The following is a 26,458-nucleotide window of genomic DNA, read 5'->3' as shown; positions in this document are numbered from 1 at the left end:
CTTAGACCTATTCAATCAGAATGTTTAATACCTGGAACCCAGGAATCTGTTACTGAACCAAGTTCATTTTGCCCGTTGCATGAAAAGCCAATCACCAAGATGACCAATTTGTAGCAGAGAAGGGGTTTATTCTCAAGGAAGTCCAACAAGGAGATGGGAGAACAAATCTCAATTCTGCCTCTCTCACAAATGAGGATTAGAGGTATTTATGGGGTAAAGGGTGGTCTGTAATGTGGGAATAGATGATTGGAGGTAAGGAGAAGTGAGGTAATTGATAATCTCTGCAAGCGTAGTCAAGCTGTATAGTTCTTTATAGGATACGTGTGTACAAAATGGTGGTCTCAGTGCGATCTAAGGGTGTAGTTTTCAGCTCCCTGACATCAGAAGATCACCTATCAGTCTTCTGCACAGGCTCAGTTGATGAGTCATTGATCTTAACCAGCCTGAATGGGACAAGGAGTGACTCTCAATTCCTGAAAAATTTAAAAACCCATTACCATGGTGACGCAAGCATCAGAGATGTTATCTAGAGAGTGGGCTAACTACTTTTGTAAACAGACAATGAGTATAGTTAACGCAAGTTGGCCCCTTGTTTCAAATCTGCATTACTAACACATTAACTAGGTGATTTTTATGCATCTAGTGTTTTCAAAACCACTGAATAGCTGATTGTATTAGCTATCAATTTTACCAAAACTGCATGCCTTTTTCTCCCTAATTCCCAAATGTAATGAAAGTAACAGAAATAATATTACAATAAGATGCAAATAATATATTTAAGATAGACATATACGATTGACTTGATGGTTTTAGCTCAGGAGTCTATATCTTTCCATTAGTTTCTATTTCATCCTCAGTTTAGATATATTTAATAAATACATATACAAAACTTTTTAATAACAATGAAAAGGATAGTGCCATATCAATTTTCTCCTGGGACCATAGCATAATAATAATTTGTTATTTTTTAACTTTTTAACTTGTCAATCATGTTGAGGTTATTTTTAATACCATTTCTGTGTGTGTGTGTGTGTGTGTGTGTGTATGTGTATAGGGTAAGGAGGTATTGTGGGGGACTGGAATTGGCCACCGCAAGATATGTCTCTTTGGCATGGGGGATATTTTGGGCTGGTTACTTTTTAAAAAACTGCAGACAGGAAAGAAATTCTGAAAAGTAGAATTTACTTACCCTTTGTTAAGAGGCATTTATATTTGTAAAGGAAATCTCCATCTGGAAAGGTGTCTCCCTCTCTGCACCAGGAAGAAGGGGGTTGACCTTATTTCTAGAAACTCTCATCAATGTGGAAGGCAAGGACTCAAATCTACATAATATTCTTACTCTTGTTTGCTATACTTGTCTGGTAACCTCCCATAACTGCCTCCCGCCACTTCCAACATCCTTCTTTGTCTTTAGCTGAAGATGACATTAAAGGTGGTGGCTTCAGACATTTTGGCATGTTGCTCAGTTTTCCTGAGCCTCTCCTATGTATACATGTTATAAAGCTTTGTTTAATTTTCTCATGTTATTCTGTCTCATGTGAATTTAATTCATTCTCTGGTCAGAAGGACCCAGAGTGGGTAGAGGAGATGTCTTTCTCCCCTACAGTGTGGTAGGCAAAATGTAGGGGTGTTCTTGTTTATATGTAAAATAAATAGGGGGAAGTCTGCTTTCAGAAAAATACATCTGTAAAGAGAGCTCAACACTAAAACAGTACAGTACTACTACAGATTATAATTGCTTGCAATTCCTCTCCTTTCAACCCCTAGCTATGTTCACCCCTACATTGCTTGATGCTACCTTCCATCACTGACAATTGTTGTTTCTGGAAGATGCAGTTATTTCAACTTCCTCTTTGATTACCAATAAGAATTATAGAACACCAAATATTTAAAAATAATGAAAAAGAGTTCAAAGGAAACATTGGTCTTTTAATCTCATGTTAATTTCCAGGAAGTGACACATTTTGCATGAGTAGCAGTTATTTTTGATGTGCTGATGAGTACCAGGTAAAGAAGATGAAATTAAACACATTTTACATGCCCTAGAAAGGGTCTAAAATAAACAGGTTACCAATGTTTGGTACAAAACACTAAAGAAATTATTAGCATTGTTGAGGAGAAAAAATTTCTTCTCTATCCTTCAAAGTCCTGGCTGATCTTAACAGGAGAAACTCAAATTTAATTTCATACATACAGGAACCCCAAAGATATGAGGTTCCCAGACATTCAGGCAGTTGAGGGTTCTATGCAGTCCTGAGCTAAAGAGAAGGGAGTTAGAGATCTGAGACTTCAAAAGGGAGGAAGACAATTTACAGAAAGATGGGAAAAGCAAATGTTTGGTAAATAAATGTTTGCTATGCTATGCAGAGACAATAGGATACAGAAGACTTTGATTAAAAAGCCTTGCTAAATTTTCCCAGTCTACCACACCTAGTTCATATTCTTTGTAGATATTTCTGATGATAGGTCTTCTTCTTGGAACACGCTCTTTATCTAAATTCTTTTAACCAGTTAAGGGGTAGGTAAAAAGCCAAACTTCCTGAGTCTTTCTGGTTCTTAAAAATAATTAACTTCAAATAATCCTCATGCCAAAGAGACACACTTTGGTTGGCAAATTTTGCTTCCCTACGGCATGCTAGCTGATGTGCCCACTCTTCAATTTATTAGGAAAATATTCTAATCATTACTATTTTTAAACTTCTATTTGATCACATACTTTTTTGTTGTGATTTCTGCTAACATTAAACAAGGGAATATTTAGTCCTAAGTGTTTATGCAATTAATGACAATGCCAAGCTTTTCATCTTTCACTGTATACTGTATGATTCCAACCTATATAATTCAAGTCGGAAACCATCTGTTGCTTGAATGACATTTGGTTTGTTTAAAATGCATCAATTAAACAGACATGTGTGTAACTATGGCAATGGGAAAGCTATTTTGCAAATATAAAGAAGTGACACCAGAGACAAAGCACTATTCAAAACAAAACTTGTGATTTCTATCATGAGACAAATTTTCAAATAATTTAACAGCTAGGAAATGTTAAATATTGGCTTATATTATAAAAAAATAAGGTGATTATTTGTATCATATGTGATCTGTAAATGCATCATCTCCCAACTCTGTATTATCACCAACAATATAATGTTAAATACTTAACATCTGATTTATTGATTACATAAATAAATTACATGGGCAAAAAGGAAAGGGATTAGTAGGATGATGAAAGGTTTGAAAACCATGTCAAATTAGGATGGAAATTTTAGCTTGGAATAGGAATATTAGTGCATGAGGCCTAACTATCTTCAAACAGTGAAGGCTTGTTGTGCAGAAGAAGAATCACACTTATTTTATATAGCTACAGAAGGCAGATCAAGGGATAATTGGTGGAAGTTTCTCCTTCTGTCAATGTTTTCATTTCTAACAGCTACCAACCATTTTAATACATTTTGAGTTTGAGAACCAGAAAACCAAAGTTGTTAAAGTTAAATATAAAAGCAGAAGAAAGTAGACATGATTCTGAGAATGAACTTAGTAACAAATATTTTGGCAATTTTCATTCCTTTTCTTTCTCCTGTAGGGGCAGAAGAAAATTTCCTCTACCCTTCTACATTCTTCTGGTTAATCTAAGAATTAAGTTGACATGAGACAGATTAACAGGAGAAAATCAAACAAAGTTTAATAACACACATACATGGGAGAGACCCAGGAAAACAGTAAAATGCCAAAATTCCAAAGCCCTAACCTTAAATACTATCTTCAGGTAAAGATAAAAGACAATGTTGGTGCTAGTGGCTTGGGACTTCAGAGGGGAGGGAGGCAATTCACATAGAGATGGAAAAGTGAATGTTTGGTAAACAAGTGTTTGCCGTATCAAGCAGAGACAATGGGACCTGGAGACAACTCTGATCTCTAGGCACTGCCAAGTTTCCCTACCACACCTAGCCCATACTTTTTGTAGACATGTCTGGTGATATTTCTGTTTCTGTTACAGGCTATTAATCTAAATTCTTTTAGGCAGTTAAGGGGAAGGTAACAAGAAAAACTTTGAGTCTTATTTCTTAAAAATAATCAGCCTAAAATTATCCTCATGTTAAAGAGGCACATTTTGGAGTAGCAAATTTTGTTCCCCTTCAGTCCCACCTTTGAAACTTCAAACAAGAATTTTCATTATCCAGGAGCTAAGTTGATAGATTGTTCCATCTCATTGGACCAGTCTCTTAGCCCTGACAACAGATCAGGAAAGTTAAATTCATTTCAGGAGGAAATGATGGAGGTGAGCACCCAAGTTAGGCCTATAGTGTGTAAGCAAACAATCAGGTGTTTAATAAGAGACATTTCTATGGAACCAAAGCAAAACAAAGGTTAATGTTGGAATAAACTATAATCCAGTTTTTGAGCCAAAGGGATAGACAGTCAAAAAGATTTCTAGACATCGGGGTTGACATATCTTTTGCAGTTTGAAATGCCTCTGATGATGTCATTGGGTGTTCAGGTAACTTTTTGAGTGGCTTACACAGCAACAGGCACAAAGATTGTATAAACATGGGCTATTGTGGTGATCTCCCTTCAGTTTAGATCAAGTTGTTCAGCTTCATTTTGCAGGGCATCAGATAAAGGGGAGCTTTAGTTCTCAACGATTCCAAGTCAAAAGTGAGAGAAAAATTGGAGTCATTAGTTTGGAGAGTTGTAGCCAAATATTTGAGGAAACTAAAAGAATTCAGTTCAGTTTATGAGAGGAAAACAAAGCCTCAAAGACAATTAACAGAACTAGAATCTAATATCCACAAGTGTGTAATATAGTTTCTACCCAAACATAATTTTTCTCTCTAAAGTCACCCTCATTTCTACCAAATATAGTCAAATTAAAACTAATTTACTTGGAAAATAATTCTAATTTTAATAAACTTGGCTGTTTATTGCATAAGTACAGCAAGAATAATGATTGATCTTATAGGCTCTTTTAAATCTGCTTTGCTGGGACTTTTCATAAGGAATCTCAGATTGAACATTTAAAGGTCTCTCAAGACCAAGAAAGCCAACCTAGAGACATGTCATCAGACTTTGCCTGCAATACCTATAGATTTGTGTGAATTCCTCTCTTCTTGAGGTCACCAAAATATGCTGAAGTTCTTGCACCTCTCAGGGAGTGACCTACTTTACCCACCTGGTAAGGTTGCTAGGAATCCTGTAAGCAAGGTACCAGGCCAATATTTCCAAGGGGCTTTAGTTAGCTCTATAAAATCAACCTTAAGTCCTTAAAGCTGCCTGGCCATATCTAAGTTTATGCATGTATCTTTGAGATATGACATTCCACTCAAAGCCTTGGCAATATAACCATTTGCAATTGTGTTCTACTTATAGGAGAACAGATTCTTATTGAACTTATGCAAATAACTATAGTGCTATGAGAATAAGAATAGTTACTCACTAAGAGGTCTCAAATTCTGGAGGGATCAAGTAAAGGAGAAAAAGATAAATTTTTAAATTCTGCTTCAAAGGTATAATTTACCAAATTGCTGTAAATCACAGTTACTTAAGAAAAAGAGAAAAAAATTTGCTTACTCCTGGAAAAACACATTAAAAAATCAGCAATATTTCAAACAAAAATTCATAAAAATTATAATCATTCTCATCAGTTCATTCAGTTCCATTTAGTCAAGTTTTGATCTTGATCTTTTGTTAGCGGTTTTATGAGGCCATCAGTTTCGCCATTAGATTTCTATAATTTCTGGTCCAGTTCAGTTTTATGATCTGACAATTTATCAGAAATCTGTATTCTGCAGTGTCAGTCTTTTCCATGAATCTCTCTGTTGATGAGGTGTATTTGCAAAAGCTTCAGAATAAAGCAATAGCTGTAAATGACAAAAGATGTAACATTCCTTGGTTAAAGATTTGATTACAATGCAATTGACAAGGAAATTTGATAATTTCTGTGGCATACAACATTTTAAGATAACTAGAGTTACGACTGATAGCATTATATCAGAACTTATTAGATTTTAGGAATTTCATATTTTTTTAGAACATTTATATTAATAACATCCACCCACATAATATAAATGAAGAAGGCTTTATCATTATTTATTTGATAATGCTTCCCATGTGATTTAACATATAAAATAAACACAATTAGTTTAATATCTCCCTTTTTATAAGGAGAAAGTAAATTCTTTGAGAAGCCCTAAGGGCCCTCTGAAAATTCTCAAAGTTACATTTAGGTAAAAAAAAAAAAAAAAAACAACCTTTATATAGGATTTGAATTTTGGGAAGTTTGTAAAAAGTATCATTAAGTTTAAAAATGGTCAAATAGAATGTATGTCACTGTAAAACAATGCTACATTACTCATTTAAGCAAAGTGACAGTAGAAGATGTTAAAGGCAAACACAGAAAGTTAAACAGTTGAAAGAAAACCAGCTCTCTTAATAGAGAGGCCTCAGCTTTTTGAACATGAAATTATTTTGATAAACACGAAATCCCTGCTTTTTGGGCAGACTGCTCAAAGGTAACAAAAAATCTTTCATAATCTCTTTATTAAGAGCAGACCAAAGTCCAAGAAACCGTCTTTTGTAAAAAAATTTTTAAGGAAGTTTACTTTTTTTTTTTTGCTTCAGAAGATTCACCCTGAGCTAACATCTGTTGTCAATCTTCCCCTCTTTTTTTTCTTTTTTCTCCCCAAAACCACAGTGCATAGTTGTATATTCTAGGTGTAAGTCCTTCTGGTTTTTCTATGTAAGCTGCTGCCACAGCATGGCTACTGACAGACGTGTATTGTGGTTCCATGCCTGGGAACCAAACCGGGGCTCCCGAAGTGGGGCATACTGAACTTTAACCATAGGCCATCATGGCTGGCCCAAGAAACTGTTCTTTTAACAGAGGAAAAAATCAAATTCTAATTTTGCATGAGCATACTTTTGATATTAAAATTCATTTACTTAATTAAATTCATTCTAATCTTAGCTTGACCATGCATGAAACATTTTTCTCGGGGTTCTTCTTTTAAAAACTTTCTATAACTTTCTTTTTTACATTCTGATTTTGTCTTGTACTTTCTCTCTCTCTTTTTTTTTTAACAAAATGCATTTCCATTCCTTATACATATTTTTTATTGAAAACACACACTTAATTTTTCTTGCATACAAAGATATCTCCCTTATTATTTTAGTAGTTGTGATTACATATATTAATTAGAATTTTTAACCCTTAGAGACCTTAATTTCTAGTGGAAAATTAAAGAAGTCAACAATTATGAACGCTTTTATATTGGCATGTGGTTGCTTGGCAAATTTATAAATACTTTTATAATTTCCAGAAACACATGCTACTTCATAGTACAGTCTACTAAAACACCCAAACAGCTTTAGTTTCTCTGTAGTAAAAAGACAAAAGTAGGTAAAATTAGACTTGTTTAATAATTAATGTTTCAGTGTTTTATCTTATTTGAAAATGATTCAGATATTTAATAAATTTTCCATCATTTAATTTAATCTAGCAAACCTCTAAAGTTTCAAGTTATAAAAGAGATTTTGTATTTGGAGTACACATGCCACAAAATATAACTATTGCTAAAGTTTATCTATAAACTCTTATCTCATTTACATCTATTTAAATAATTGCTCCCAACAATTTTCTTTAGATTACCCATGGAAGCTTTATCAGACATTAGATAAAATCAGCTATCATTCTAAATTATTATTTTTGCTGACAAGTTTTGTAACAGAGATAATATGCACTTGTTTCATTAATAACCCAGGTAGAATAAATGCTGCATATTGCATTATATTAAATAAATGCTGATAATTTTGAGGACATGCCTATTTCAATCAAACAAACAAACTTAAACTTGCTTTTATTAACCAAAGATTATTATTATTTTGTCTGTGTGTGTATGAGGAAGATTGGTCCTGAGCTAACATCTGTTGCCAATCTTGTAAGTCATTCTAGTTCTTCTATGACAGATGCCACGACAACATGGCTTGATGTGCAGTGTGTAGGTCCATCCCCAGGATCTGAACTGGTGACCCCTGGGCTGTGAAGTGGAGCATGCAAACTTAACTGCTCAGCCATGGAGCCAGCCCCACAAAGATTATTCCATATCACATTAACTTGAAAAATATTTGGCTTAGTTTCTGTTATATTTCTGAGAACTTTAAAATGTCCATCCTTATAAGTGCTTGACCTGTAACCCAATTAGATGGAGCTCTTACTATACAAATGTAGCAAAATATCTCACATTTACAACGTGTATATGTACACATATATGAACACAGACAAACACAGATAGAGGCCCTATAACTTCTGTTAAATTTTTGCTATGAATCAGGTATAATACAAGACTCACCAGTTTATAAGAGAACAGTTTCATCCAAATTTTATTTTGGCAATTGGAAAATGTTAAGTTTATCTGCTAAAGCTTTTGACTAATATTTTAGGAGAGGATATTTAGGATATTTTTTATTTGCCAAATTTCCAAATAGTTTTTTTTCCTTCAGTCTTAGGAATTGAGGAAAGTCTAGATAAGAGGTCCTAGGAGGAGACCAGGTAAAGCTTTTACATCTCAAAAGGAGATGGGAAAGAATATAAATTGCTCTAAAAAGGACTCTGGACTCTCTGGAGGTCCATTTCTGGTCTTGTAGAGATTTATAAAACAAAAACAGTTGTTTTCAATTCCTAGGCTGAATATCAAGAGATTGACCTACCCATCTAATTAAATTTGCTTTTTTATATCAGGCAGATTTCCAACTAAGATGGAAATCAAAAGATTTCCATGTTTTAGAACTTCAGGACAATGTACCATGCCTTCAGAATGTTTGCACATATTGAGTGCACAATACAACCCTAGACCAATTCACCCTGGAGGGGACCTCTATTATCCTTCTTATTAGCCCCCAAATATTAGCCTTCAGTTTCTCTCACACTGTGTCACCTCAGACAGTCCTGTTGACTCACTTTAACATGTTTAATGAACATTGCCTGAAGGGTGGATTTACATGCCATCTGTTTTACAACACCAGGTAGGAGAAACATTCCCCAGTGAGACACAATGTCCTTCCGCATAATACAATCAGGCAAAAGAGATACAATCACTTTACATAAAGCCCATTCAAGTACACCAATTCTACAAACTTTCATCTTAATTCCATCAACTCTTATATCTCTAACCATAGCTTCCATTAGGACACCATCAACGTCTCAATCTTATAATATTAGGTAGGGGAAGTGTTCCTGGCCAGACATAACAAGCATTTCCATAAAACACTTAGAAGTTGATGTAACCTCTTCCTATAATACCCACTTGAACATTCCAACCTTTATACTCTTATCATCCCTTATATTTCCATATTTTTTCAATATAATTATAGCCTCAATCAGGGTTCCACCAAGGGGTTTTGGTACCACAGCTCCTGGGGGTCCTACATCAAAGAGTCCCAGAAATATTTCCTCTCCATCTCCCGGATTACCCAGTCTAGTGCAAAAGGTTTTGGGTCGCTGATGACAGGAAAGCCAAGGGACCCCGACCCTTTTTTCAATCTTTAATTTGATTAACCCACCTGTTTCCCCAAGTGATTGTTGGTCAGTTTTCTCATTGTAATCTCTGCTTTCCAGCTTTTTAAATTTCTTTAAACTGGGGTAAATAGAGCAGATTTGTTTGGTGCCCTTTAATGTTGGGATAACGAGCAGGGAATCCCTTTGGCCTGCTCAATCTTAGGTAGTGCTCTATTAAAACCTTTGTTTTAACTCCATCAATGTCCATTTTATTTATCCCATCTTTTAATAACCATATATAGATTTCCATCCTGCTGGGATGAATCCCTTGTCCCTCCCTTTCTGATTCCTCTTTGTTTCCCCCCTTCAACATTTGCTTTATTTACCTTATTTCTTAATAACCCGTTAAATATTTTCCACTTTGTTATGCAGTGCCCTTTGATTCTCCACCCACTTCTTCCCATTCTCTTGTTAATTAACCTAATGTTTTCATTAGCATCTGCAAGACCCAAGAGGGGAAGCTAAGACTGCAAATTCCATTAAGTTCTTAAGGGTGTGGTTAAATTTATTTGTATCCACCTTTTTAATTTGGTCTTTCCAAGGGTACCAATAAAACTGCTGTTTATCATGACAGTTCTGTAAAAAAAATTTTCAATTTGGAAGTTTTTCCAATTTAAAGGATCTATTATGTGGTCATTGACAAGTAGGATCTTAATAGCAAGTCAAACAAATAAGCCTTTTTTGGCTTAACCATGACATAGGAGGCATCCCCAAAGGGAGTGCAAAAGAAACAGCCTTCACAAGATCCGGAAAGTTCACTCCCAAAAATAGTCTAAGAAAGTGAAGGCCTTTGTTTCACAGATGTAAAGAAAATGATGTCTCTGGTTTCCCATGGGAACATGGGATGCCTACAGTCACAGACCCACTAATCTGTGACACCAAGCAGGAATGGGACTTTTCCAGCACTAACAGAGCAATGAAAGTTGAGATGACAAGGCCCCTTATGGACTGGGACCCCTTATGACATACTCTCCTGAAAGCTGGCACAATCAGACGGAGAGCTGCATGTCTCAGAATCCTAATCTATTTGACTGGCTACGAAGATGCCTGCCAGTACATGCATCCTCTGGCTGGTGGAGACCAAAGAGAATATTCTTACTGGTCATGAAACCAAGCTCTCAAGATACAAAAGCAAGACAAACGATACAACAGACAGAGACAAAGAAAAACAGTGACCATCCCTAGGTGGAAAAGGATCAATAAAGTCAAAAACACTCCACGAAATTTACCAGAGTCCCTAAGTCCAAGAAACTAATTTCACAAGGGGCTGGCCCCATGGCCGAGTGGTTAAGTTCGTGCGCTCCGCTGCAGGCGGCCCAGTGTTTCGTCAGTTCGAATCCTGGGCACGGACATGGCACTGCTCATCAGACCATGCTGAGGCAGCCTCCCACATGCCACAACTAGAAGAACCCACAACGAAGAATACACAACTATGTACCGGGGGGCTTTGGGGAGAAAAAGGAAAAAAAATCTTAAAAAAAAAAAAAAGAAACTAATTTCACAAATATTTTTCCCTGCTAATCTAAATTTAGAAAAGGAAAAAACTCACCATTTTCACTTCCTCTGGACTCTGCAGGCAGAGATCCAGGAGACTGACATGGTAAGAACCATTACCTCCTGTTGGCTTTTATTAAATGACCAAGATCTCTCACTGAATTAGCCCTGGACAGTGAGCAGCATCCAGCCAGTTAAGTTTGTCCTACCAGAGTTGCCAAATGTAGAGGAGGAAGAAATTTTCCTCTACCCTTCTAAGTTCTTCTGGCTAGTCTAAGAATTAAATTGACATGAGACAGATTAACAGGAGAAAATCAAAGTTTAATAACATGTGTACATGGGAGAGACCCAGGAAAGGCGAGTAACTCATCGAAATGGCCAAAGCCACCACCTTAAACACCACCTTCAGCCAAAGACCAAACAGGATGTTGGGGATAGTGGCTTGGGACTTCAAACGGGAGGAAGGCAATTCACATGGAGATAGAAAGAAAATGTTTGGTAAAGAAATGTTTGCTATGCCATGCAGAGAGAATGGGACACAGAGAGGATTCTCTAGGCCCTGCCAAGTCTCCCCCACCACACTTAACCCATATTCTTTGTAGATATCTCTGGTGATAGCTCCATTCCTGTTATAGGCCATTTATCCAAGTTCTTTTAGGCAGTTAAGGGGAAGGTAACTTTCACAAAGAAAAACTTTCTGAGTCTTTTGTTTCTTAAAAATAATCATCCTAAGGTAATACTCACATTAAAAAGACACATTTTGGGGTGGCAAATTTTGCTCCCCCTCGCTTCCTTACTTCTGGATATGACTGTTTTTTGAATAGTTTGAGGCTGCCAAATAACTGCTTCTGGAAAATGAAGGTCTTAGGGTAATTCATAAATTTAAATATAAATCACTAAACTTAGATGTGGTTAGCACCAAAAACAATGTAGACATTTTTTCTATATCTTTTTTTTTTTTAGTTGATACTGGGTTTTATCTTAGAGATCATTGCAATGGTCTGCTTTTAGTTTTAACACCTGATTTTAATATTACTTAATGTTACTTTGGGACACGTGCCAGTTTCAAAGCATAAGTTTCAATTTTGTCCTGTTTTAATTGTTAGTCACATAATTATACAGCGTCAAACATTTGTAACAATGCTATGTCATTTACAAAGTTCACAAAACTCTGTCAATTGCCAATTTAACAATTTGTTAAACAAACAGTGACATTCCGGAAAAAAGAAGCTTCATCATGCTTATCTACAGACAAATTATTTTCATTTTGATTGAGCTGAAATGAATCATGACTCAAAGTAAGATGCACTCATGTAATGCCATGTAGACTTCTAACCATCAAAGTAATATGTCTGACTCATTTGGCAAAAGTTAAATAAACATAATAAATTTTAAAAGATTTCCATGTGCCCTAACAAAATCTAACAGCAAAATAGTCAGAGTTAAGAGATCTGATTCTTGGACAATTGAGCATCATAAAGAATTTCCTGCACCTTCTAGTAATAAGTTATGGTATTAAATAAATAAAAACCTTGAAGGGTAAAAACTTCAGGAACAGAATGTGAAAGGGAAAATGAGGAATGAGACAGACCATTCAAATTTTATGAAATGGAACAGTGAGAAGACAATTAGGTGAACTGATCTATTCTGTAAGATGACTTGAATTGGAAAAGTAAGAAGTTTTATGATTATAAAGTGTAGGGTCAAATTGTAAAGGCCTGCTATAAAATGTGTCATCTGGGAGTTTTTACACTGGGAGTTATGAGCTAAAAGTGAGATATGCATGCTGGCCATATAATGCAGGTGAAAATCTCAAGTTGAATTTCTAACTAAGATATTTTCACATTTTACTTTACGGTATATTGAGTAATTATAAATTCTTTAGCTAAAAGACAGTACCCATGGGAAAAAGCAGACAACTTCTGACATCCAGAATGAAGCCATTGATTATTATAGAATATGGGAACTCAGAAGCTTAAAATATGCTTAATAGTTCGATATTGAGAACCTTTTATATATGAATTAAAAGCACCCCTGCATATGGTAATCCTTAAAAAATAATAACGCTATTTATCGTTATCCTTTCTAATCAGAATTACCGGTGACAGTGGTAAATCTAGAGTAAGCTGGGTCAGCGTGTATTACAATTGAAGTCAGGGGGTGGAGGGGTGCAAGGTTGTATGATTAGTTTGAAAACTTTGACAAGTAATTCTAATGAACCTTCTAGAACATGGTACTCAAGCGTTCCATAATGAGATTCACAGGCTGACCTATCTGCGTCCAGCCTCTCTGCTGCCAGATTAACCTTTCTAAAATGTCACTTACATCATGTTATGGAAATGTAATGATATTTACCTGATGTTTAGTATGGAATGTTGGGAATTTGATAGTTTGCCTGTAAATGATTCATCTAGATGACACCAGTATTATTTCTGAGCATTCATACATTTTGGAAGTTTGATTGATGTGAGTTTAAATCAAGAGATGTAGATTACAGGGAAAGACACCCCGTGGATTTGTCTTTTACTGTCAGAAAAATAACTAGGCATTCAGTACAGACATTTATTCACGAATAATCCAGGATTTATTTCTATTCCATAAAGTCACTATTCCAGTCAATAGACTGTTTTAATTTGTATGCCACAGTTTCCTTGAAGGACTGAAGACAGACAAATTATGACATGGTCATTAATGTAATAGCTCTTTTATATTGCACAGTAATCATCTTCAGCACTTGAAATAAGGAAATTATTCTTCCCTTTGAGAGACATAAGGAATGATTTTCATGAAATAGTTAATATTTCTAAATTCATTGGCTAAGAAAAATACCTCTGTGTTTTGAATACCTCTGTATTATGAATCCGAGCATAAAAGTGCCATCAGAGATTAAGGATTCATCCATTAAAAAGTAAAGGGCAAAAGAGTTAAACCCAGTTGCCAAAATAGACTACAAAGGATTCATAAATTGTTAAGCTCATGTAATTATTTTATGTTGAATTCTATCTGGAAGTATCACAAATTGCAAAATGCAATCTTAGGTAGGAATCATTAAAGTAACCAAAGGAAAAAGTAGTTAACTCTTCTTTTCCCATTAAAAGTTAAATTTTCAGAAGCCTTTCAAGACAAATCCTTAAAAATTAAATTCTAACAATCTCACTGAAGGAAATATTTCACGGAGATTTTATAAAACAATGGACAACCTAGTTAATTACATGTGCAAATATAAAGCCACTTGTGAATTCACTGAATAAAGAAATAGAATACTATATTTAATTGATGACATTTGAATGCCTTCTCTGCATTAGAGGAATGGATAAATTGGTGTTTCAGACTGTAAACTTTGAAACTGTGAATTGAGAAGGAAGTCAAATCCCCAATTTGCGTTTGGGCTTTAGACTATTTAAAAATGATATAGAGTTATTAATAACTAAACAGCAGACGTTGATCTCTACTTGAGGCCTTCTGATATTTGTTAAAGCTAATATAAACAAGAGAGTTTATAAATATGACTGGTCAACTTTTGAAACCTCAAAGGTATACATGTGATAACGTCAAATATAAGAACTGCATTTCAGAAACAGGGTGCTGGTGCTTTTATGTGCGTTCAGAAAGGGACAAAAAGTAGTTCTGTTCACTAAAGGGAGTCCTTAGAAACCCGTTCACTCTCTCTTATTTACCCGTAACGGGATTCAATTTATGAGTGTTGAGAGGGTTGGGGGTGAGTATGTGGCCAGGCCAATTACAGATTCATTCTAGGGCATGCTTTTGCAAGGGATTTTAGTTAAGTTACTAGTACCGGTATCTTAGGTTGGGATAATAACTTTTTTACTTAAATTACCTTCTTTTCTGTTTAGATAAGCAAGTGAACACAAAACTCCACTTCCCTTATATCAGAAAGTAATATATAGCCCCTATTTCTATCAGTTGACACAATTTTACTTTTTATTCACTGGCAATTTTAATTCTGTTAGGATATATGACCCATGCTTAACTAGCACATGTTAAATTCTAGATTCATTTATTTTTTTCAGTAGTAATTGTTTTCTTATCCATAGATTCTATTATCTAGTTCTAATACTACAATAATTGAAATGATAAAAATACTTATATACACATAAATATATATGCACACACATACCTCATACATATGTACCCTAATTATATATATATTACATATTATTATATACATATTTATATATAATAAATAAATATATATTAAAGGTACATTATATATATATACTTGAAATATATTACTTATATCTTAATGGAAAATTTAAACATTTCTTTGTAGTTATGGATTATGATGGAAGTGATTATAAATTAGTCTCATGCTCGACTGGCTTATTTTACATACAATAATATTTTAATTTGTGTGTTAATATTTTAATTTATGTGTTAATATTTTAATTTATGTGTTAAGTATGATTTTGACTTTATTTTGGCTTTAAGTTATATCAATAGCTAATTGTAGATAAATGTCAACAAGATAATGTTTCAGGCATTTTAAAATGTTATTTTTCCACATCTTGCATTTTTAAAAGTTTTGTGAGTATAAATGTGTATATTTCACTTGAAGTAGCTGAACATATATTAACTATAAATAATTTTTGGAATTAAATAAGATTAACCTACAACTAAATGAACTTATGGTTTCTTAGAACAGTCAAATCCAGCTTTGCTGGACTGGCAAAATTAGCTGGCTGTGTCTTCACATGGCAGTAGGGGAGAGGGAGCTCTCTCGGGCTGCTTTTTTTTTTCCCCAGTAATTTTATTGAGATTGTAATGGTTTATAACATTGTGTCATTTCAAGTGTATGTTATTATTTATCAATTCCTGAATAGACTTCATCGTGCTCACCACCAGTAGTCTAATTTCTGTCTGTCACCGTACATATGTGCCCCTTTATCCTTTTTGTCCACCCCTCAATCTCCATCCCTTCTAGTAACCACTAATCTGTTCACTCCATCCGTGTATTAGTTATCTTCCACATACGAGTGAAATCATGCAGTATTTGTCTTTCTCTGTCTGGCTATTTCACTTAACATCATAGCCTCGAGGTCCTTTCATGTTGTTGCAAATGGGACAATTTTGTCTTTTTTATGGCTGAGTAGTATTCCATTGTATATATACCACATCTTCTTTATCCATTCATCCATAGAAGTGCACTTGGGAGGCTTCCCTATCTTGGCTATTGTGAATAATGCTGCAATGAACACAGAGATGCATAAATCTCTTTGGATCATTGATTTCAAGTTCTTTGGATAAATACCCAGTAGTGGGATAGCTGGATTGTATGGTATTTCTATTTTTAATTTTTTGAGGAATCTCTATACTGTTTTCCATAGTGGCTGCAGCAGTTTGCATTCCCACCAGCAGTGTATGAATGTTCCCTTTTCTCCACATCCTCTCCAATGTTTGTTATTTCTTGTCTTGGTAATTATAGCCATTCTGACCAGTGTAAGGTGGTATCCCATTGTAGCTTTGATTTGTATTTCCTTAATAATTAGTGATGTTGAACATTGTTTCATGTGTCTGTTGACCATCTGTATATCTTCTTTGGAAAAGTGTCTGTTCATCTCCTCTGCCCATTTTTTGATTGGGTTGTTTGGTTTTTTGTGGTTGAGTTATACCGAGTTCCTTATATATTTTGGAGATGAACCCCTTGTCAGATGGGGCTGCTTTTATAAGTACACTAATCCCATTGATGAGGGCTACACCTTCATGATCCAAAGGCCCCACCTCCAAATACTATCATATTGGGGATTAGGTTTCAACACATCAATTTTCAGGGGACACAAACATTCAGTCTATAGTAATGATCTTCAAATGTTTTCGTATCTCCATTTCAAGAAATGGTTGACTGTCAAACCTGAGGAAGTTCCTAGGACCTAATCTTATGTGATCTTTGATATGTATAAATTTCTTAAATAATTATCTCTAAATTTCATCTTTCATACCGCTAGTTGTTAAGTGTTTCGGTTGATCTATTGATGCATAGCAAACTATCCCTAAACTTTGGAGCATAAAACAAAAACCAGTTGTTCTTACATTTTTTGGGTCAGGAGTTTGGGTAGTACACAGCAGAGATTGCTATTTCTGCTCCACGATGACTGGGGTCTCAAATAGGGTGGCTCAAGTGTCTGAAGATGGCTGGGACGTCTGAGATACACTGTAACATCCAGAGTGGATTCTTCACTTACATATCTGGCACCTGAACTAGAGTGGCTGGAACAGCTGGGCCTTTCTGGGTATTGTACTTTCTTCCTGCACAGTCTTTCTACATGGCCAGGTTGAGCTTCCTCACAGTATGGCAATCTCCCAGTAGTCAAACTTGCATCAATGCAGCTGGTTTTCCTCAGAGTGAGTGTTCCAAGGCAGTAAAGCAGAAGCAGCAAGTTTTTGTTAGACAGGGCCTACCTATATTCAGTGTAGTAGAGGACTATATAAGGGTCTGAATACCAAGAGGTGAAGTCCATTGTGGGGTTATTTTTGGAGACTAGCTAAAATATATAGTAATGTTGCAAACAAAAATACTGCTGCATCTGGCGGAGTTAGCACCCTTACTGGACATCATGAACCTCTTGTTTTGGAAACTAAATGTTTTATCTTTATATCCGGCATGTGTATATTCTTTATATTCTGCTATAAATGCCATTTAAGATGGTACCTATAGTTTGTTTTTATAATTACCATCAACTATTATCCATAACCATGTAACTATTTTTATTTTTTTAGAGCACAGAATCGATTTAAATGAATTCCAACTCAAAATCTTTCCCATAAGATTCTTCAAAAAGATGATTTGTGATTTTAATTTTCTAAGCCTACATGATTGAATAAATTTGTTATTATTTACCATTTCAACCCTCCAAAATCTTATGGATACAGCAATACAATTTTGTTATATTTATTCATGTCTATTATTCAAAAAATAAATTTTCGTCAAATCATAGCTAAATAAATCCATGTTCAAATGAAAATCAGAATTTCCAATGTGCTCAAATGTCTGTAAATGGTGACAGTCTCTTGCTTTAGAACAAGCTGACTTTTATTCTGCTTGTGGATGTACCCTGTTTAAAAGTGTAATAAAAGCAACTCTGCTGTCAGGTGAAGCGGGTTTGAATACAGAGCTGACTGTTCACAAAAGCCTGAAATTGTTCACAACTCAAGATAATGTTAATGCGACTTCACTAGATAGCTGAAATAATACATTTTCTAAATTGGATGCGTTAGGCAATTATTCAGATCATAGCTGAAACCCTGTAATTTTCTTTCTTCCTTTCAGTCCCAGCGGCGTGTCACATTTCACCTACCAGAAGGCTCTCAGGAAAGCAGCAGTGATGGTGGACTGGGAGACCATGATGGGGGCAGCCTTCCCAGCACATCCCATGCCCTGCCCCTTGGCTATCCCCAGGAGGAATACTTTGATCATGCTGCACCCAACAACCGCACTGAAGGAGATGGCAACTCTGATCCTGAATCTAGTAAGTGATATCTCCCTAATCCTGTAGTATAAATGGGTTTATTGTGTTTGCAAGTCAAACAATTTTAGCCATAATCATATTGGCCATTTAATTATGTTAATATGAGTAGCAATACATTCTTAAAAGGTAAATATACAGAATTATGTGGAAAGCATATATGCAGCAGTTTATAATATTTGAAATATGTAATCATATCTACTTTGAATAAAATTTATTGTGAAATTTAGTATGGTCATTTTGTTTGAGTATGGCTCGAAGTTTCTATTTACATATATATATATTATTTATATGTATATAACCAACCACTTTATTTTACTCATTTAATTTATTTGTGTACATATAAATTATTTTTATAATTCATATAAATTATTTTGTAGATTTTATTTTTTATTTTTAACAGGGATAAGAACCATAAACAATTACTTCTTTTTTGAGAAGATAAGATATCCTGACTCCAACGTAGAGGCGTTGGTCTGAACTTTACAATAATGTACTGAAACCACATGCCTTATGCCACGTTACTGTTTAGAAAGATATTCTGATTTGGTCCCTAGATGGAAGGCATCAAGGCTATGTTTTGCAAAATCCAAAGATGTTGAACTCTTAAAAAGGATCATGAAGTTGACACTAAATAGAGAACTTCATTAAATTTATTATCTTGAACATGTATTGAATATACTTGCTTCCTCACAATTTTGGGAAATATGAAATTTGATAAGGTTATACATACCACAGAAGATTCTTGAATTCCAAAAATTATAATTTGCTCCAGATATGTTTTATATACATAAAAGTGTGTGGATACAAAATAGTATACCATATATGTGATATAGAAGATTGATAGGTATAAACAAATATGAAAGAGAGGGACCAAGTGACTAGTATAAACATATAAAATAAATTAATTTAAAATAAAAATTTTGCAAAACTATTTTGATCATTATGGATTGTATGGATACATAATTTAAAGTATCTAATTTGAGAACAAAATGGCTTCCCCATCATTGTGTTTTAATCCTGTATTTTTGAAAATCCCCAAAATAAGGGAATTGTATTGATTAGACATCATGATGTAATCGAAGACTAAACATAAGGAACCAATGACAGCATAACATCAACCTTTTTCTCTCTACAAGAGTAGGCACTGGATATTAAAGGTGTTTTCAATGTAAACATTGTAGAGACATTTTAGTCACCAGATTCTGAAAGTCCTAAACATATGCTGTCTCTGTATTCAACTTTATACTTAATGTATCAACATTTGTTCTGAGGATGAAAAATTCTCCTGTAATATGCGACAGTAATCTACCTTTCATTTACTACATGCAATACTACATACTGACTTCTGGTAGAAATACATAGCTGTGACTATATCCACCAGTATAATGAACTCAGAGACAATCTCTAATAAGAATATGATCATAAGTAACAAATATGCATTAAGCAAAGGTGTACTTGCTCTTTTTTACTTCAAAAATTATTATTTTATTTGTAAGCCTATCACTGCCCTATTAATGAATAATATAAAGATAAAATAAGCATCATTTTTATAAACTAGAAAAAATTGATTCCTTTGTATATGTCATGTATTACTAAGCCCTTTTCTTAAAGGCCCGCATAGCAACAACTAAAGAATAAACTCAGAATAAGAATCCACAGTGTGGATCTAACCCTGAAATAAACGTAAATGCTGAATGAGACTAAGATGAGATATTGATGGTAATGGCAGAATTGGTATGCATTAGAAATTATAAAACATTTTAAATTAAATACAGCTTTATTGATCTTAATTATATCTAGTAATAAGTAGTTGTTTACAAAATATTCAAATACAGAGTTCTTTACAGGTCCTGACTTTATTTATTTATTTATTTATTTTTATTGTTGAGGAAGATTAGCCCTGAGCTAACTGCTGCCAATCCTCGGTCTTGACTTTATTTATAGTAAAGAGTGCAAGTGTAAGCAGCAGTGTATGAGCTTTATTTTAAAGCTTGTTTTTACCAGGGACAAGTATTTCTCTATTCTAATCACACCACCACTATTATTTTGACCATTATGTTTTTTTCATAATTACTCGATAGGATGAAGCAATGGCAAATTCCAGGTTAACAAAGTTCTCTATTAATTACGCTTTATTTTAAAATTGGGATGGCTGTAGGCAATAATAATAGTAACACAATACACATTTTTGCTACTTGTTGTTTTAATAGACATACAAATGGTAGAGATACTTAAAAATAAATGTCCATTTCTGTTTAAGTGTAACAATATTTATGGGTCAACGTTTAAAGTCCACTTTTACTATGAGTAATATTAGCTACTTACTCTCCTGCTGAACCCGAAACTTCTCACTAAGCCATGTTCCAGGAGATGTTTTTGGTTAGGTGTTCCATTTTGGACAATAAAGTATCTTATTACAAGTGCAAGAAGCACATTATTTCACTTTAAGTGAAGTTCTATTAATATGGCACACTAGTGAGATTTTTAACATAGTACACGTGTGTGTGCTCTGTTTTGATTAAAAAGAAAAAATAGCTGATGCAAAACTTGCCATAGCAAAATAATCTCTTTAGGCTAATACAGATGCTAAGGTACTTTGATTCTTCAAAAAGGAACTCTATAGCTCTGAAATAGTACATAATAACGAGTTTTGTGATATGGAGCAGATGCCAATAAACTGTGCAGTGTTAGTCAATAGCACCACAAATAGCAATGTAAACTGTTAGAGGAAATAAATGCTGTCCTTAAGCAATGGAATTAATTTATGCAGTTCTCATTTCATATTTTAAAATGCATTACGTCCTCGATCTGCTTTCTTTTGTGCTAATGAATTGCCCAAAATAGTATATAGTTCTGAAAATTCCTTGTAAGTTCAAAAAACAGATAGAAATACAACTTTTATGAATAAGATTTTCCCCAAAATTTGCTAGAGGGATTTATTAATACTATTTTAAACTATAGTTCCCATGTTGATAAAAATCTGCTGATTAGATGAAGAAATTATGCTATCCATTCTCTTGAGTCTTTTGCTAAGAATATTAACTTTCCTTTTTAAGATAAAGAAGAAACAAGCAACAGCAATCCAATTATTTCTCTTTCAGAAGACAAGTTTAATAAAACACCCTGTCTCATTTCATTTGAAGGCTTTTTGAGTTTTTAAATTTTATAGTTGCAATCTCCTGATTTTAGCCTTTAGTATGAAGGTCACTCAATGTCATTCTACGCAGTTCTGCCTTCGTTGTCTAACAGCCCATGTCCCAGAGCTTTCCTCCCACTACAACCTCATCAAATTATGTGTACCATTTCCAATAGATCCTGCTCTTTGAAGCTGGCTAATTTGGTAAAACATAAACAAACAGAAATCCAATTCATAAACAGCATTGCTGGTTGCTGCTGGGTTACTGTGTATACTATAACAGGTAATGTCTTTGGATTTTCAAAGGCTCTTGTGAAGACACACAGACGGTGGCCCATTAGAGCATAGAGGGATATAGTATTAATTGAGAAATTTGGGGACAGTGTGATCCTCTTGGGACTATTCTAAACACGCTAAACTACATATGGCCCTCTGTTCATAGCTACTAATTTACAAGTAGCATCAGGTAAAACATAATTTGTGAAGAGAAAAGTTAAAAATGCTTTACAACTGTGTTTTCTAAAACATTGCTCTGATATAATTCAGACTAAGTTCTGAGACGCATAGAAATATTAGCAAAGGTCTACCATGTTAAACTTCAGAGATTTCTGAATAGTTCATACATATGAAGTCAGAATGTGTGTGTGTGTGTTTTCCCTTATGTAGAGACTGTATTGCTATTCTCTCACTGTGGGTAAGTTGGAGAGAAAAGGGTAACTACTTCTAAATTTCTAATGATCTGCTGGCATATTATAATTTGACTGAAAATAGACAAGATCCATGTTTCTTTGGAAGAGAAATGGTGAAATTGAATGTTTCTAAAGAGATTCAAGTCAGTCTTCAGTTTACCAGCCATAAATCAGTTCATTTTCAGAGAAAATCTTCCTAAATGAAGGAGAACAAGGACTTAGTTTAATCAGTGTTTTAATTTTCTTCAACTGCAAAAGTCATGTCATCTGCGTTTTTTTTTAAATTTCTTATTGGATATGGTCATTTCACACGTGAAATCACTCTATCTGAAAATGCTATAGCTGGTCTAGTGTCAAAAATTTGAGCTTAGGGGCTGGCCCCGTGGCCGAGTGGTTAAGTTCGCGCGCTCCGCTGCAGGCGGCCCAGTGTTTCGTTGGTTCGAATCCTGGGCGCGGACATGGCACTGCTCATCAGACCACGCTGAGGCAGCGTCCCACATGCCACAGCTAGAAGAACCCACAACGAAGAATACACAACTATGTACCGGGGGGCTTTGGGGAGAAAAAGGAAAAAATAAAATCTTTAAAAAAAAAAAAAATTTGAGCTTAAAGTAACAAAATACTTATGTGTAAAATATCAACTTTTAAAAAAGTTTTTTAATGCTTTTCTTTTATTTTACTCATTTCTGTGATACAAAAGAAAAAAAATAGTTTTCCAAGAGCATTTAGGGCTAAAGAAGTTCTACATTTAAAATAAAGAGGAACATATTTTATCATTAATTTAAAAATGATAAATCTCTCTGCTAGAGTATATCTCAGGTTAACACATCTCTCTGACATTCATTTTCCTTTCGCTAGATCAGGTTTACTTAGCACTCTAATATGGTACTAATTAATTCACAGAAAAGGAAATAATTAATCTTTCCTTGGCAACACACTTTGACTGAGCCTCTACCAGTAATCTAATTAATTGCTATAAGAAGTGGGAGACCTATTTGACTGACTACAATACTGCTCAGAGAAATGACAAATTTTGTCTTGATCTGCTGAGACTCTTGACATGAATAATGTTAGGGTAATTATTATTTGAATGTTTCATTAGTTGAATATCTAATTCTAAATGTAGACAATGGGTAAAAAAAAAAAAAACTATGAAATTTTAAAAGAATCACCTAATAAGAGATCATTAAAACCCAGCCCTTCATAATTAAGAACATTAGGGGTCAGATATCTAAAGGCAAAATAAAACTATCCAAATTTTTTTCCAGGCCAATTTTGATATACTAGTACTGTGTTAATTATTCATCTGAGAAATTCAGGGAGAAAATGCCATTCAGTTCATTAGAAGAAGAGTAATATGGTTTATATATTTAAGGGGACAGTAGCCCTTACTCCTCCAGAAAATGTCACAGAAAATTATCTAAGTCCACAGTTTAGCAAGTGTTACCCATATGACTGTTAATTAGATATTTCTGTTTGTTGACAAATATCCAAGAAATTTCACTTCATAGACCCTCTAATATTTATCTAAAATGCATTATTGAGGGAAGCCACAAATCAACTCCCGTGTTACAACAAAAAGAAAAGTGAATGCCATCGTTTTGTTAATTCACTGTGTGAAACAAACGGGAAATGTATTCAACCTAAGAAAGAGAAGCTATGTTCCTTTTAAAGATTAATTATCCACCCAGGCCAATTCTGTCTCATCTGGCTATGTATTTGAAAGATCGTTTCCTAAAACTATGTTCATTCTTAGACTGTACAGTAGTGTCAGTCCATGGGGAGGGGGGGGGGGTAAATAAATAAATTAATTAATTTGAATCAGCTCAGCAAACCTGAAGTCACATATTTTGATAGATAAATCAATCACTATTTTAAAGGAGTGATATTATCAACTATCAATTCTGTTAGTTATGTCCCACTTGCAGAAAGGGACTAGCCTCAGTGCTCCTGGGTTCTGGAGGTATAAGACAAATGCCTGCTAGCTTTCTCTGCTTTGCCAATAGATAACATATAACTTTATCCTTCTATTGAAATAAAAATTTCCTTTGCATAGAGTAATATTTTTTTAAGCTAACAATAATATCAAAGTCACTTTTATTTGTTCTCCAAGGAAAATCATTGTAGTCATGAATACTGTCTGTGACTACCAGCTTATTTTAGTCCCTGATGTGTTATATAAATAATAGTTTAGAATAGAAAGAATGGTTCCACCCAAGAGTTCAACTGTCTGTCATTGCTTGGGAAAGAATAAGGCACTCTTGATAGCAGTTTGTATACTAAATGAGCTTAGGCAGGTATAAACAATGATCTACTGGCAGATGCTGCGTAATATGTATTAATTTTATCACTTAAACTGATGTGCTTTTGAAAAGTCAATTGTTCTCTATTCAAACTTATGAAAGTTTAAAAATATATCATAATAAGCAAATGGATGAAACAAATCTTCCTATACCATCCTATCATATCCAACTTTCTTATACAGGAAATGCAATTACAATACAGACCAATTGAAAAATGACTTCTAATTTGGAGTGCCCAGGCTTTATGAAGGCAATGAAGGATTTATACTAGAGATAATTTTTAAAAAGTCACAAAAGTCATGGATCAAAATGAAAAGTGTATCTCTAAAGTTGGAAACTTGAAGACATTTACAGGATTCCATTTGGGTGACAGCCTCTAAGATGGGTTTATCTTTAGTATCTTAAATCTAATATGGATTAGATAGAGGTTTATCACTCAACAGCAGGCTACTCGAAGTAAAGCAATCTCTTATCTTGTCTTTTCTGTTTGAAAATGACAAGCACTAGGAGCTTGGCACAAGCTGCCAATTGAAAGCCAGTGCCATAAGGTCTGGAATGTCAGTAAGCTTGAATAACCGCCTTCAGTGATAGAGAATAGTTGGCCTTCTCTTCACAATAAGCTTTCCTTTGCTTCTAAATTTTTATTAGGCTACCTACACCATATAATAAAGTTCATTTGACATTTATATTTTTATTATTTATGAGCCATGAAGCTGTTCTCTTATGACCTTCTCTGTCTTTCTTCTGCTTTTTTTTCTCTTACTCTCACTCTTCACTTTTCTTTGCCTAGAAGACAAGACTGTTTGCCATTTGTTCTTTTTTGTAATTCTTTGGAAGATAATATAATCAGTCATACAAGATGCAACTTTTGGGTGACTTGAAATAGTAGCGTTAGCCATACACCAATTTCTTGTTTTAAAATAATTTATAACTTTTAATGAATGAGGAGCATTATAGCAGTATATTTTGTCCCCGTGACACTTTTAAATTGTACAGTAACTTGCAGCTCTCATAATTGCTCACATGAACAGAACACTCAACAACTGGTGAGTATATCAAGAAATTCATTAAATAATGAATAAGTATAGACAATCTGTCTGATTATAATTTCTGCAATTTGTTAATTTACATCTTTATTGAATGTTGAAGATTCCCAATAGAGAATAGAAGTGACAGTGTTTGCTGAACCAATTTCCCCCATTTTAATCAACAATCATTGTAGCTGTTGTCACAGTTCCACTAAAATAAAAATAAAGTATATCATTTTTATCTGACACTTTATTTTTATCAATCTTGTATTGGAAAAAAATTGCAGGTCACATCAGAAAGCTCTTCTAAATAGTATTATATGAAATTAGCCCTTGAAAGCATATTTTTTTCTTAGAAATATCTTCTGTAATCTGTCTAGCTCTTAAAAGCAATGAGAAAGCAGATGATTTTAAATATTATTTGGGGTAGCTATTTAAATCATACCTTTTAAAAATTTGGATGTTGACTAGTAATTTTTTTGTAGTACTTCATTTTGTAATCACTATTCATGAAATCTTTTTACCACAGACCATACCAGATCATCACTTTTAGGCCCTCATCTTGCATATTACAGGGTTCTAATCCAGGCACTGCAATTAACTAGCTATGTGACTGTGGATGGGCCTTTTAATCTCATTGTGTCTTTTTTTTCCTCAGCTACAGAATGAGGGTATTATACTGATCTTTAATGCTCCTGCTAGGGTCATAATTTTGTAATTATTAAAATCCCAAAATGTTCACGTTCGGGTGTTACCTTTTATATAGCCTTTGCA

At 34.3% G+C, this 26,458-nt stretch overlaps 1 protein-coding gene across 1 annotated transcript in view; it reads left to right on the top strand.

Annotated features, from left to right (window-relative positions):
* The window catches only part of PCDH11X (protocadherin 11 X-linked), a 620,512-nt gene that overhangs the window by 398,964 nt on the left and 195,090 nt on the right, over positions 1 to 26,458 (top strand). The window contains exon 5 of the mRNA XM_046673849.1: positions 18,330 to 18,528. Coding sequence (XP_046529805.1) covers positions 18,330 to 18,528 — 199 coding nt within the window. The remainder of the gene's footprint in view (positions 1 to 18,329; positions 18,529 to 26,458) is intronic.

The sequence above is a fragment of the Equus quagga genome, chromosome 10, assembly GCF_021613505.1.
Source record: "Equus quagga isolate Etosha38 chromosome 10, UCLA_HA_Equagga_1.0, whole genome shotgun sequence".
Classification (NCBI taxonomy): Eukaryota; Metazoa; Chordata; class Mammalia; order Perissodactyla; family Equidae; genus Equus; species Equus quagga.
The sequence above is the reverse complement of the archived record's forward strand: the minus strand, read 5'-3'. Positions and strand labels throughout refer to the sequence as shown.